Below are 12726 nucleotides of genomic sequence, written 5' to 3' on the forward strand. Positions count from 1 at the left end.
AGTTAAAGCTATTTTCAGCATCATTATTACGGTCTTCAGTGTCACATGATCCTTCAGAAATGATTCCAATATGCTGATTTGCTGTTCAAGAAACATTTACTATTAATATTATCATTATTTATAACAGTTGAGCACATTTTTTCAGGATACTTTGATGAATTGAAAGATCCAAAGATCAGCATTTATCTGAAATAAAAAGCTTTTGTAACATTATACACGATAACATTCAAAAGCTTGGAGTCAGTATAATTGTTTTTCTTTTTTGGGGGAAAGAAATTATAGAAATTAATACTTTTAATTATCAAGGATGCTTTAAATTGATGATAAAGACATTTATAATGTTACACAAGATTTATATTTCAGATAAATGCAGTTCTTCTGAACTTTCTATTCATCAAACAAACCTGAAAAAGTCTACTCAGTTGTTTTCAACATAATAATAATGCAGCAAATCAAAATATTAGAACGATTTCTGAAGGATGATGTGACTAGAGTAATGATGCTAGAAAATCACAGGAATAAATTACATTTCAAAATATATTCAATTAGAAAACAGTTACTTTAATTAGTAAAAGTATTTCAAAATCATATTGTTTTTGCTGTACTTTGGATCAAATAAATGCAAGCTTGGTGAGCAGAAGAGACTTCTAAAAAAAATCATTTAAAAAAATCTTACTGTTCAGAAACATTTGACTGGTAGTGTGTGTGTACTTTTCACTCATTTATTTAGAAAATTTTAAATCCTTTATTCTGTAAAACTTTGTTGTTCGTTTGTATCAAAAAACCATATTACAACTAAATAAACAGATGTGTGCGCATCTGTAATCACTGCCTTTTCAACATGAAAGCACACATTTTGAACCCATAATTTGTTTAAAAAAATGTCAACTGCAAAAATGAGTCTTCCTTCAAAAACCTTTATTTTACACAAAACAGCATTAGAAATTTAATCTGTCTTTTAGTTGTTTGCATTATTAAATGGGACTCAAGATACAAGATACTTTCCCCTTATAAGACAAAAATAGAAATATTTACAAGAAATCAGGTGTAAAGAAGATACAGCAGACAAATGTGATAGCAGAAACAGAAAAATTTCTGATCCTGAGAGGGAGGAAAGACATGTTTTCATAAACATATATAAATGTACAACGTGAACTTACATCTATAGATGTACAAAGTTGCAATGTGGCTGAGATCTCACACACATTGAACTTTTGTAGGTCGTTAAAGCACATTTGTCAGTTCACTGACCTTCCATTAGTGCTTTAAGCTCTCATAGCGGTGCAACCTGCTCTTCCACGCTGATCTTTCTTAAAAAAAATGTTGAGGTCCAAACTCAGACAGGAAACTCAAACTTTACCAATAGAAGGTTTTAGTGAGGAAACTGGCTGCTGTGTTCAGCCAGCTGCCACCGGTGTCTTGTTTAGCACCAGTACGGGATATGGCACGATCCAGCTCTTTCTCTGGACTCTCGTCTTCTGGCAGGTAATCTGGCACGTGTGAATTCTCTTCTACCTCTGAGCCAGAGGTGCTGAGCGGAATGAGAACCTGTAACCAGAGTACAGACATAAATAATAATTTAAAAATAATAATAATAAATAAAAGCATATTTATGGGAAGTAAAACTATTGAAACTATCAGCTATAAATACACACTTTAAAAGCAACAGAAACTCTCACCTCTTCTCCATTTTCATTTTTCACTACCTGCTTAGCTGAAAGCATTTTTGTGGCAGCAATAGCAGTAGCCAGACTCTGGACAAAAGATATTTGCTTTTAGTATTTCATGAAAGCAAATCTGCTTTTATTAGTTGCCTCTTACAGAAAGAGGAATATCGTGTACCTCAGTGGGCAGGTCGGCACGGACGCGTACAGTACACCTCTTCAGAGCCATCTGGAACGTGAAGCTGATTACTCCTTTGACTCTCAAAAGAGCTTCTTCACACACACCTCTCTGATCCTGCCAACACAATGCCACATGTGTTTTTACTCTGTAATCTGCATAAATATGTCTCAGAAACAGTTTTCGAACCCAGGGAAGATTAACAAAGTGCATGTGTGAAAGCTTTGTTATGGTACATACTGCCCCATCTAAGCCTTGTATATGCAGGGTAACTGATTTGGCTTTCTTGCTGGAGCTGTTGATGAAGAATTGGGGTTTGTTCCTCCTCTTCTGTTGCTCTGGCATCTGACGAACCTGTCTCTGTGTTGGAGAACTTAACACACCATACACCTCTTTTGCCAGGTCTGTAATATCCGTCGTCATACTAGTCCTTCAAACAGTAGAAAAGGTGGAAAAAATACAAAAATGTGTTTTTTTTCCCCCTTTCGAATAATGTGGATTGATGAATTGGACAAAGTAAGACTAAGTACATGTTTTAGTTACTTAAAACACTTTAGTTGTTGTTACTTGAAATAAGCATTAAACTAAAATAACATTTTTAAAAACGTATTTTATTTCAGCTAGTTGCAACATTTAACATCATTTTCATTTAGTTTAACTTGTACTACAATAACTAAATCTGAAATAAAAAGTAATAAAAACTACAAAAGTAATACAAGTAATAAAATGAAGTAAGATATTTTAAATATTTTATAGTGTTCTATTAAAAGTATGTTTTATAATAATATAAAATAAAGTAAATAAAGCAAAAACACAACAAAATTACTAAAACTAAAATGAAATTTAAAAAAAAGAAAAAAAGTTGATAATATTAATAAAAACCACAGCATCGCAATGACACTAATTGGTGTAAAGAACATAGATATGGTCAATATTGATTTTAAGTTGACTTTAAGATATTAAAAGTAAATTAATAAATTAATTTAGTTAAACTTGTACTAAAACAACCAACACTGAAATAAAAATAATAACAAACAAAAAGTTAAAAATGACAAAGACAACAAAAATCAACAAAATCACTAAAACTAAAATAAAAAATAAAAACTGTATTAAAAAACATAATAATACCTTTAAAATATTAATAAGTCTTATTATTTTATGACTTTAAGCTATAATTAAGCTATTAATTTAGTTAAACTTGTACTAAAATAACCAAAACTGAAATAAAAATAATAAAAAACAAACAAAAAGTTAAAAATGACAAAAGACAACAAAAATCAACAAAATCACTAAAACTAAAATTAAAATAAAAACTGTATTAAAAAACATAATAATAACTTTAAAATATTAATAAATATATTATTATTTTATGACTTTAAGCTATAATTAAGCTATTAATTTAGTTAAACTTTTACTAAAATAACCAAAACTGAAATAAAAATAATAAAAAACAAACAAAAAGTTAAAAATAACAAAGACAACAAAAATCAACAAAATCACTAAAACTAAAATAAAAAATAAAAACTGTATTAAAAAACATAATAATAACTTTAAAATATTAATAAATGTCTTATTATTTTATGACTTTAAGCTATAATTAAGCTATTAATTTAGTTAAACTTGTACTAAAATAACCAAAACTGAAATAAAAAAAATAAAAAACAAAGTTAAAAATGACAAAGACAACAAAAATCAACAAAATCACTAAAACTAAAATAAAAAATAAAAACTGTATTAAAAAACATAATAAAAACTTTAAAATATTAATAAATGTCTTATTATTTTATGACTTTAAGCTATAATTAAGCTATTAATTTAGTTAAACTTGTACTAAAATAACCAAAACTGAAATAAAAATAATAAAAAACAAACAAAGTTAAAAATGACAAAGACAACAAAAATCAACAAAATCACTAAAACTAAAATTAAAATAAAAACTGTATTAAAAAACATAATAACTTTAAAATATTAATAAATGTCTTATTATTTTATGACTTTAAGCTATAATTAAGCTATTAATTTAGTTAAACTTGTACTAAAATAACCAAAACCAAAACCAAAATAAAAAACATGGATGTTAAAAAAAATGACAAAGACAACAAAATCAACAAAATTACTGAAACTAAGTTATATTAAAATGAAAAGAGAAATTTAAAAAAAAACATTAAAAATATTAATAAATATCTTAATATTTCAAATTTGACTTTAAGATATTAAAAGTAAAATATTAATATAGCTAGACTTGTACTAAAATAACCAAAACTGAAATAATAAAAAAAAAACTATGGATATATATAAAAAAAAGTAAGTCAAAAATGACAGACAACAATAACAACAACAAAACAAACAAACAAACAAACAAACAAACAAAAAAAAAATCAACAAAATCACTATAACTGAAATGAAAATGAAAACAGAAATTATAAAACAAAAATCTAAATATTAATAAATATCTTAATATTTTAAATATAATTTTACTTTAATATATTTTACTTTATTAAAATTTTATTTTACTTTTTAAAATATTATTTAAACATGTACTAAAATAACCAAAACTGAAATAAAAATAAAAACTATTAACATTTAAAGAAAAACGTTTAAAAAGTAAAAAATGACAAAGACAACAAAAATCAACAAAATTACTAACACTTACTACAATTACATTGAAAACAGAAATTATTTTAAAAAAAAAAAAAAAACATTCAAAATATTAATACTACATTAAAACAAAATAAATTCACCTCTCCATCAGTTTCTCCAGGCTCATCATCATGCCAAGCTCATTTTTCATGGTGCTGATGTTGTGGGGCGATTCAGCCAGATACCGCAAAGTCTAAAGAGGCACATACACAAGAAACATACAAGACATTAAACACAATTTGACACTACAACTGGCTCTTTGTCAGTTTGACATGAATTGTGTTTTTTTTTTTTTTTTTAAAAAATCAGGTCTGGGCCTACCTGGAGGGTGGCAAAAAGCACTTTAGGGTCTTTGTGGTCGAGGAACAGCACTAGTCCTGGAAGGCAACCCTGGTCCTGAACGATCGCCTCCCGATTCTGTGGTTCAGATGCCAGGTCCCGCAGCTGTGCGACTACTGATAATGCGTCCATCATTTTTGCGGATATCTGAAACAAAAAGGATATGATAAATTATTTGAATCATGTCTGATTACACAGATCCACTTGTAAAACTAAAACATGATTTAATACTTGTTTTATGTATTTAAATCATATCTCTTGGTTTTCCCACCAGACACAGACACAAAAAGAGCAACATCTCTGGTCATGTGACCATTTACACCAGCCACGTAAATGTCCACAGTAAATCAAGACACATACACTTCATTTAAAATACATATACTTTTCAAAAGTAATTTTAGTCACTAATATTACCGATGGCATTAAAAGAGTTAACATAACTACAACCCAAACGCAAAAGACACTAAGAACCTTGAGCCAAAATACAGTAACGTTAGTGTGTTAGCATAAAAGCTACATCGCTGGAATTCAGATTCGAGCTTAATGTAAATATACATTAATGTAATGCTAGAGTGTCCGTTTTTATTCGTTTTAACCTTCTTATACATCATTCTCGAAAACCTACTTCGTGCAAAAAGTTGATTAAATTATAAAATTAAAGCGTACTACTCACCCCTACCGTTACTTTACAACACCGCACACACTCAAAATACAAAACTTCCCACTGCTTGTGTTCAAACAAAATGATTGGTCGAAGCCCTCTGACGAATTTTCTACACCCTTCAAGCTGATTGGCTACAGGCGCCAGCCCTTTCCCCCGGACCAATCAGAAGCGCTCTCACGCAAAGAGCTTTATTTGAGTTTACCTGCACGGCCAGCGTGATACCAGGAAGAGGTAACGTGAATAATATTATGCGTTAAATAAATCGACATTGTAAATATAAGGTAAGTTTTTTAAAAATGCAACGTATATGTGTTTAAATTAAGCAGAGAGTAACGTATATGTTTGAAATACGTGCGTGTTCTCACGCACCTAGAGATAGTGGAGGATACTGACGGATGCCAGAGATAATCTTTGTTGATGCTGATAGTTAACTGTTAATTACTGCTGTCGTTAATTACGCTTTTCTCTCACTTGTAGTGATATTTTTTCCTCAGTGATTAAAATGTAACATTGCACATTCTAGCGGCGATTTTGTTACAGAAGTAAATGGAATGCAGCTGATTTGATCCCTCAGGTCACGTGGATAAGTTTGGTGCAGTGAAGTGTTGTTGGCTCATCTGTCAGCAGAAATCCAGCGTGGAAGCCCACAGGAATACTGTCAATGTCTCTGCTGGAGGACATCGTTGACCTGCTGAGATGTGTCCTGGAATACTTTGGAGTGCCACCTGACATGGTAAAGTGAAAATTAATTTAGTATGCAAATATATTTGTATATAATATTACAACTAAAAACATAGTTTTACAGGTAAAAATGTCTGGTTATATATTTAAAGGTTATAAATGCAGCTTTTTAACCGTACATCTTTGTGACACTGTGTTGTTGCAGTTGGTTCCAGTATGGGACAGTACATACTGTGGACAGTACCGGAGCATAGTCCGAATGATTGGGACAAACCTTCCCCTCTCGCCTCAGCCCCGACTGCGGTTTCAGGTAAAAATGTATTCTGTTGTTTGTACTCGGTCATTTTTTTTTTTCTCTCTTTTTGAGTACTTTGAGAAATGTGGTTTCAGTGATTTTGTTTTGTGCTTTTTTCTTTTTTTACTAAAAAAAACAAAAGAAAACAAAGGTAATTAAGTAAATAATAATTAAAGAAATAATTATTGTAGTACTTCAGCTTAATTTATTGCAGTTAGCTTCCAAGGCAACATTACTAATTTTTACTAATATTTTTTTTTAAGTTTTTTTCATCCTCTCTCTCTGTTTATTTTCCCCCAATTACTAAAAACAATTACAACACTGAATGTACACAATAACAAAGAGATGAAGACTCAGTTTTATTTTACAATATGACTCAAAATACAGCAAAATCAGTAATACTGTGAAATATTTTTAGTACTTAAAATAACTTTCTATTTGAAGTGTGTGTGTGTGTGTGTGTGTATATATATATATATATATATATATATATATATATATATATATATATTTGATATAATTATTTAAATTATTTATTTAAAAATTATTTATTAAAAATTATTTTCATTTTATAAATTATTTATAATTATTTTAAATTATTTAAATTAATTATTATATTATTTGATATATATATATATATATAAATTAATTTAAAGATATATATTTTATTTTATTTTATTTTTTGGGGGGGTGGTTAGAAATTAATACTTTTATTTAGCAAGAATATATTTTTTTTAGCAAGGACATTAAATTGATCAAAAGTGACATTTCAAAAGATTTCAGTTTCAGATAAATGCAGTTCTTCTGAACTTTCTATGCATCAAAGACACCTGAGAAAATTCTACTTAGCTGTTTTTAACATAATAATAATAATTATAAATGTTTTTTGAGCAAATCTGAACGTTAGAATGATTTTTAAAGGATCATGTGACTAGTAATGATGCTAAAATTTAGATTTGAGACCACAGGAATGAATTGCATTTTAAATTATAATATAAATATAAATAAGAAACTTCTTTAAAAACATTAAAAATCAAAATCTTTTGACTGGTGGTGTGTATATATAAACACTATGATTCTTTTCTGATTGGTTCATTTCATAACAAAGGCGTAATGCTTGCTTGTATACAGCACATGTATGTCTTCACTTGATATGAATTGTTAATAAGCGTTTTGGGAAGCACTTTAAAGTCTCTTTGCATGCAAAAGGCTTTGAAGGACTTACGAGCACCATCACTAATGACTCTGACTCTTCATTTCAAGATTCCTCTGCAGACATTCAATAGACATGGCCATATTGATGTGACTGTGGACACTCCGGCCATTCCTACATTCGCGGATGTGGTGTGGCTGGTGGAGGATGAAGGGGACTGCCACACTAAATTGAGGTAGTCGCACATCAGAAGTCGTATAAATTTAATTGTCTTTAGACAGGTGTTTATTAATAGCTCACTGATGCTGTCTGTATGAGTGCTAAATATACTTCTAAACAGCAGTTATGTCTGTCATGAGATTTTTTTTGTTTTTTTGGTTGGATTCTGATCTGTGTGTATGTCATTTTTGTAAGTGTGGTTTAATGCATAAAGCTCTGTGTCATCATGTGCATAACAGGAATGTCGTCCCGTTGAGAAAAGCTTTTGAGATTCCCTCACTGGGGCATGAACGCTCAGTATCCGTGTCTGTCCCGGCTCAGAGGGTGCTGGGACAGGGCACCCAGCCAGAGGCCCTGCAAAAGATCTCAGCTCTGGAAGAGGAACTCCAGAGACTACGAGCACAGATCGCTTTGATAGTCACAGCTCCAGCAGGTAACATATGCTATTAGTTTCTGCAACTGACAGATAGAAATTCTGCAAAAGCAAAGATCTCATATAATGAGAAGGCTGTCTGTGGGGGCTAGAAATTGTTGAATAAAGTCTGTATTTTGTTTTCTTTGCGCCCAAAAAGTCTTCTTTTAGTTTTAGATCATTACAGTTGAACCAAAGATGTCACATGGACTATTTTAACAATGTCCTTTCTACCTTCTGGGCTTTGAACATGTCAGTTGAATTGCTGTCTATGCAGGGTCACAAAGCTCTTAGATTTCAATGAAGGTCTTAAATCTAAATTGAATTTTTGGCTCAAATAATAATTAATTAGTGGAACACAGAGGAAAAATAAAGTTATTTTCTGTTTCAGGAAAATAGAACAACTTGACTAACATTAGTGAACCTCAAGGGTAAAATAAAATGATCAAGTAAGTATGATATGTCCTCTTTAATACATACAATACATTTATATTCATTTCTCATCTGTCTCACAGGCCCTTCCATTCTTCCAGCTGGTCCTGGCACTCCATGCTCGACTCCTCTACCAGTTCCTGTCCTCACTTCCACTCCTATCTGTCCTCCGCCTCCACCTCCACCACCACTTCCTCCTCCTGCTATGGGCAGCTGCGTAGAGGTGTCCGTGTCAGATGTGATTCGACAAAGACAGGCAGCAAAAAAAGAAAAGCTTGCACATTGTGGTCCATCTGCTGGTACAGCGGCTGCTGCCCTGCCCTCCATGTTAGAGGTGCTGAAAGACATGAATCAAGTCAAACTGCGTTCTGTGGAAAGGTATAGATTTAACGTGTTCAAACTTTAAGCACAGCTACGTTTTAAGTTCAGTACAGAGTATGTATTTGTATTTGTAGGTCTCCAGGTGGAACGCCAGTAAAGAGACGGAGAAGTAAAGGTGTAGCATATTCATCTGATCCGGCAGCTCTTATCGCCGAAGCGCTGAAAAGGAAGTTTGCACATAAACAGAGGAACGATTCGTTTGGTAAAGAAAACAACTCGGCTGAACCCTCACCTTTCAGCAGTCCAGACACTCCAAGAGTAGGTTACCTCTTTTTCTTTTTTTTCCCCCTCTAAAATTCATTTCTGTTGACAATGGTACAACAGGAGATGTGTTCACTTGCAGAATCAAAATTTCCTGATAATGTACTCACCCCCATGTCATCCAAGATACACATATCTTTCTTTCTTCAGTCAAAAAGAAATTAAGGTTCTTGAAGAAAACATTCCAGGTTTTTCTCTATATAGTGGACTTAGATAGGGATCAATGGGATAAAGGTCCAAACTGCAGTTTCAGTGCAGCTTCAAAGGACGCTACATGATCCTAGGTGAGGAATAAGGGTCTTATCTAGCAAAATGATCGGTCATTATCTTAAAAATATATATATATATATATATATATGCTTTTTAAGCACAAATGCTCGTCTTGCACTTGCTCTGAAATGCGCATGTGCTATGTCACGCATTATGTAATCACTTCGGAAAGGTCATGTGCGGTTAGTTCTTCGTCTGTGTACTTTGTTTCAAAAAGGTAGGGTAGGATGAAAAACTCGGATCTCATTTTCTCAACTTTAAAATCGTCCGACATCGTTGTTTTACCCTTTTTTTTAAAGACGTTTGACTTTCTTTAGATGTTCACTTTGTTAACACTGGATCGGTACTTCCGCCTACGTGATCTTTCCAATGTGACTACGTAATGTATGAAGTTTAGCTAATGCAAGATGAGCACTTGTGGTTAAAAAGTATTCAAGTTTTTATTTTAAAAAAAAGACCAATAGCAATAGTAATAAGACCCTTCTTCCCCTGCTGGGATCGTTTACAGCTGCATTTGGGATCGTTTGAAGCCACATTTAAACTCCCTTTTGGAAGTTCAGAATCGGGGCACCATAGCAGTTCATTATATGGAGAAAAATGCTGAAATGTTTTCCTCAAAAAACATAATTTCTTTACGACTGAAGAAAGAAAGACATGAACATCTTGGATGACATGGGGGTAAGTACATTATATGTGAATATTTGTTTTGGAAGTGGACTTCTCCTTTAAATACTTATTTTATTTTATTATTTTTTTTTTTTTTTACGGTGAAATAATAGTAATATATCTGATTTTGTTTAAAATTTTTATTTGGGAATACAAATAATTACAGAAATAAACCCCAGAGGAAAATCTGATCAAAACAGAGATTTCTCACAATGTCTGTTTTTCTTTTTCTTTCTTTCTTTTTTTCTTTCTTTTTTTTTGAATACGCAAATGTTTGATCTCTATCTTGTTGTGCATATACACACACTCGTTACTGTTGTTTCCGAGTAGTAACTTCCTTTGATTATAGATAAGTAAATTTATTGCAGATTTTAGAGGTAGAACTGGGGTTTTTGAGTGCCATAATAAACATTGTCCCTAGCCTGGGAAAAAGATGTTAAACTTGCTAGGATTCAGGTTGGATTTATGACCCTTCACAGTGCGGTAATAGCAGTGTAACTCTCATTTGAACCACTAGGGGAAGTGTATCTGTAAAAAAAGTTACATTTAGACCAGCAGAGGGCGACTTTTCATTACTTTGTCCAGTGCAACAGCCACGTGAAAGCTGTGCAAATTTTAGCCACCTCAGCATTGACTGAACACATTTCCTAGCAGTATCTAAACATTTATGGGAATTATTGATTCATTGTGGAGCATTTTTTTTTTGCTCAGATCTTGGTATGCCTTTCTGAAATGTATGTGGTGGTCTTATTTTCCCCTCTCTACTAGTCTTTCCTACACCTGTGTTTGGTTTACACCCTTGATGTCTTCCTGTAAAGTTTAGCTGCAAATGCAGTTTAATGAGAATGCATTGTGTGCTGTTTTTGACTTACATGTTGTATTGGTTTACAGATACTTCCCTACACCAGACGCAGCCAGGGACGCATTCACCTTTGACCCTCAAGCTTAACATCTTCCAGGAACAAAGTTGTGTCTGACTGGATGGACAGATTTCTTAATGTTGGTTGCACTGTCTCTCTTTCCCTGTCCCCTTTCTCTGAATTGATCACATGGACCTCTATCTGAATACACTGTGCATGTTTTTGAGATTTTTATGCAGACACTTTTTTTTATGCTTTTTTTTTTAAAGCTAACAAAAGATCTCTGAATGAAATACTATCAAGCTTTAAGTTTCAAAAAATGGTACTTGGTTACCTAAATTGTTCGTTCATGTTTCTCATGTATTTTTATTGTTTCCTACAAAGTGCTAATGCAGTATCACACTCAAAAGCAATAAACAAGTGATAAGCCTTTCAAATGTATTCAAAGTGTGTATTTAATTACATAAAAAACTTGACCCTATAATACTAGCACTCTATATTCCATTTCTATTCTATCTACTTGTTTAAAGCTGATGCTCACTGATGCTTCAGAGGGATACGTGATACAATAACAACCAGGGGGTGAAAACTTTTGAATTTGAAGATCAGGGTAATTTGAACTTATTTTATCTTCTGGAAAACATCTGTAGCTTCTGAAAGGCAGTACTAAATAATAATAATAAAAAATCAGTGAGCATTCAAACCTTCTGTAATAGTTGCATATGAATCCCTCAGTTGGCCCCAGCGTAAAAAAAATATGGATAGCACACATAAAACGACATTAAATGCATTGAAACTACATGCATATGCAAACTTCTTGTGTGAAACTGAATGTGCAGCGTGTACCTTTGACCCTGACCTAACACCCTCCACACGCCAGCATGTGTTTACACTGTTGTTGTCAGGCCCAGTGTATGCATGTATGTGTGGGTGGATGCTTGTTTGATGGAATAATTGCGACGTGTTGTGTCTGTAAACCACATCCTTCCAATCACTAAAGGTTATCATGGAGAGGATATGCTGGTCTACCGAGACAGGAAATGGTTACACGCTGAAAATCTGATTGATCCTTTGCTTCCGTCAGACGTGTTGTGATGTTGGCCTGACAGGAGGGTGTTCAGAGTGGAATATTGCAGTGTAAAGTCTCTCCCCCACTGCTATATCTGGCATATGCTTTCTATTTTTGTTTATCTTTAGAAATGCACCTGCTCTAATGAGAAACTTGTGGACTAAATTTAATACCCCCACGTTTCCGTAACACATGTTTGTTTGTTCTTAAGATTGACAGAATTTGCCAGGAGGCTGATAATGATGATGTTTTTCCCTCCCCTTTTCGTTTTGTTAATACCACAAATAAAATGTCAGTGCTAACAGACAGGAAGCAAGTTTTCCCAGGCCCTGTGATTTTTATTAGTATTAGTTTATTTTAATTTAAACAACCCTGACTGCAGCCGGCATTCTGTTGGCTAATTATTGTGTAGGTGGCTTTCTTTCCCTCCAAGGTTTTGAAATATGTAAGATTGTTTGAGCATTTGGAGGAGGAAAATTTCAGTTTTCAGTTTCAAAATTTGAGTTTTGTCAAAAGTTGGTACAAAACTGTTGAACTGCTAG

General features: G+C 32.5%; 2 protein-coding genes across 5 annotated transcripts; one reads left to right on the plus strand and one right to left on the minus strand.

Annotated features, from left to right (window-relative positions):
* Positions 1 to 884: 884 nt before the first annotated feature.
* Positions 885 to 5555, minus strand: armc1l (armadillo repeat containing 1, like). The gene is made up of 7 exons (XM_051097304.1): positions 5495 to 5555; positions 4804 to 4968; positions 4584 to 4675; positions 2083 to 2272; positions 1843 to 1959; positions 1680 to 1754; positions 885 to 1548 (listed from the first exon to the last, which is right to left on the minus strand). The coding sequence occupies exons 2-7, from the start codon at positions 4954 to 4956 to the stop codon at positions 1357 to 1359; spliced, it is 819 nt and encodes a 272-aa protein (XP_050953261.1). The 5' UTR covers positions 4957 to 4968; positions 5495 to 5555; the 3' UTR covers positions 885 to 1356.
* An 81-nt stretch (positions 5556 to 5636) lies between these two features.
* On the plus strand, positions 5637 to 11546 carry mtfr2 (mitochondrial fission regulator 2). 4 transcript variants are annotated; one of them, XM_051095884.1, is made up of 8 exons: positions 5637 to 5716; positions 6060 to 6218; positions 6372 to 6476; positions 7725 to 7849; positions 8073 to 8266; positions 8761 to 9055; positions 9133 to 9316; positions 11147 to 11546. In XM_051095884.1, the coding sequence occupies exons 2-8, from the start codon at positions 6147 to 6149 to the stop codon at positions 11189 to 11191; spliced, it is 1020 nt and encodes a 339-aa protein (XP_050951841.1). In that variant the 5' UTR covers positions 5637 to 5716; positions 6060 to 6146; the 3' UTR covers positions 11192 to 11546. The 4 variants fall into 4 exon arrangements, with proteins under 4 accessions (XP_050951841.1, XP_050951840.1, XP_050951842.1 ...); XM_051095883.1 differs by having other exon boundaries at positions 5645 to 5766; XM_051095885.1 differs by having other exon boundaries at positions 5675 to 5766; positions 6113 to 6218.
* Positions 11547 to 12726: the final 1180 nt, after the last annotated feature.

This window comes from Labeo rohita, chromosome 23 (assembly GCF_022985175.1).
Source record: "Labeo rohita strain BAU-BD-2019 chromosome 23, IGBB_LRoh.1.0, whole genome shotgun sequence".
In the NCBI taxonomy this organism is placed as follows: Eukaryota; Metazoa; Chordata; class Actinopteri; order Cypriniformes; family Cyprinidae; genus Labeo; species Labeo rohita.

Coding starts and splice junctions, on each gene's coding strand:
- armc1l (XM_051097304.1), bottom strand. CDS start 4,956: ATGATGGACGCATTATCAGTAGTCGCACAGCTGCGGGACCTGGCATCT. Junction 1,960..2,082: donor TACAAGGCTTAGATGGGGCA/GTATGTACCATA, acceptor TTGTGTTGGCAG/GATCAGAGAGGTGTGTGTGA. Junction 1,549..1,679: donor AAAATGAAAATGGAGAAGAG/GTGAGAGTTTCT, acceptor CTCTGGTTACAG/GTTCTCATTCCGCTCAGCAC.
- mtfr2 (XM_051095884.1), top strand. CDS start 6,147: ATGTCTCTGCTGGAGGACATCGTTGACCTGCTGAGATGTGTCCTGGAA. Junction 6,477..7,724: donor AGCCCCGACTGCGGTTTCAG/GTAAAAATGTAT, acceptor CTTCATTTCAAG/ATTCCTCTGCAGACATTCAA. Junction 9,317..11,146: donor GCAGTCCAGACACTCCAAGA/GTAGGTTACCTC, acceptor ATTGGTTTACAG/ATACTTCCCTACACCAGACG.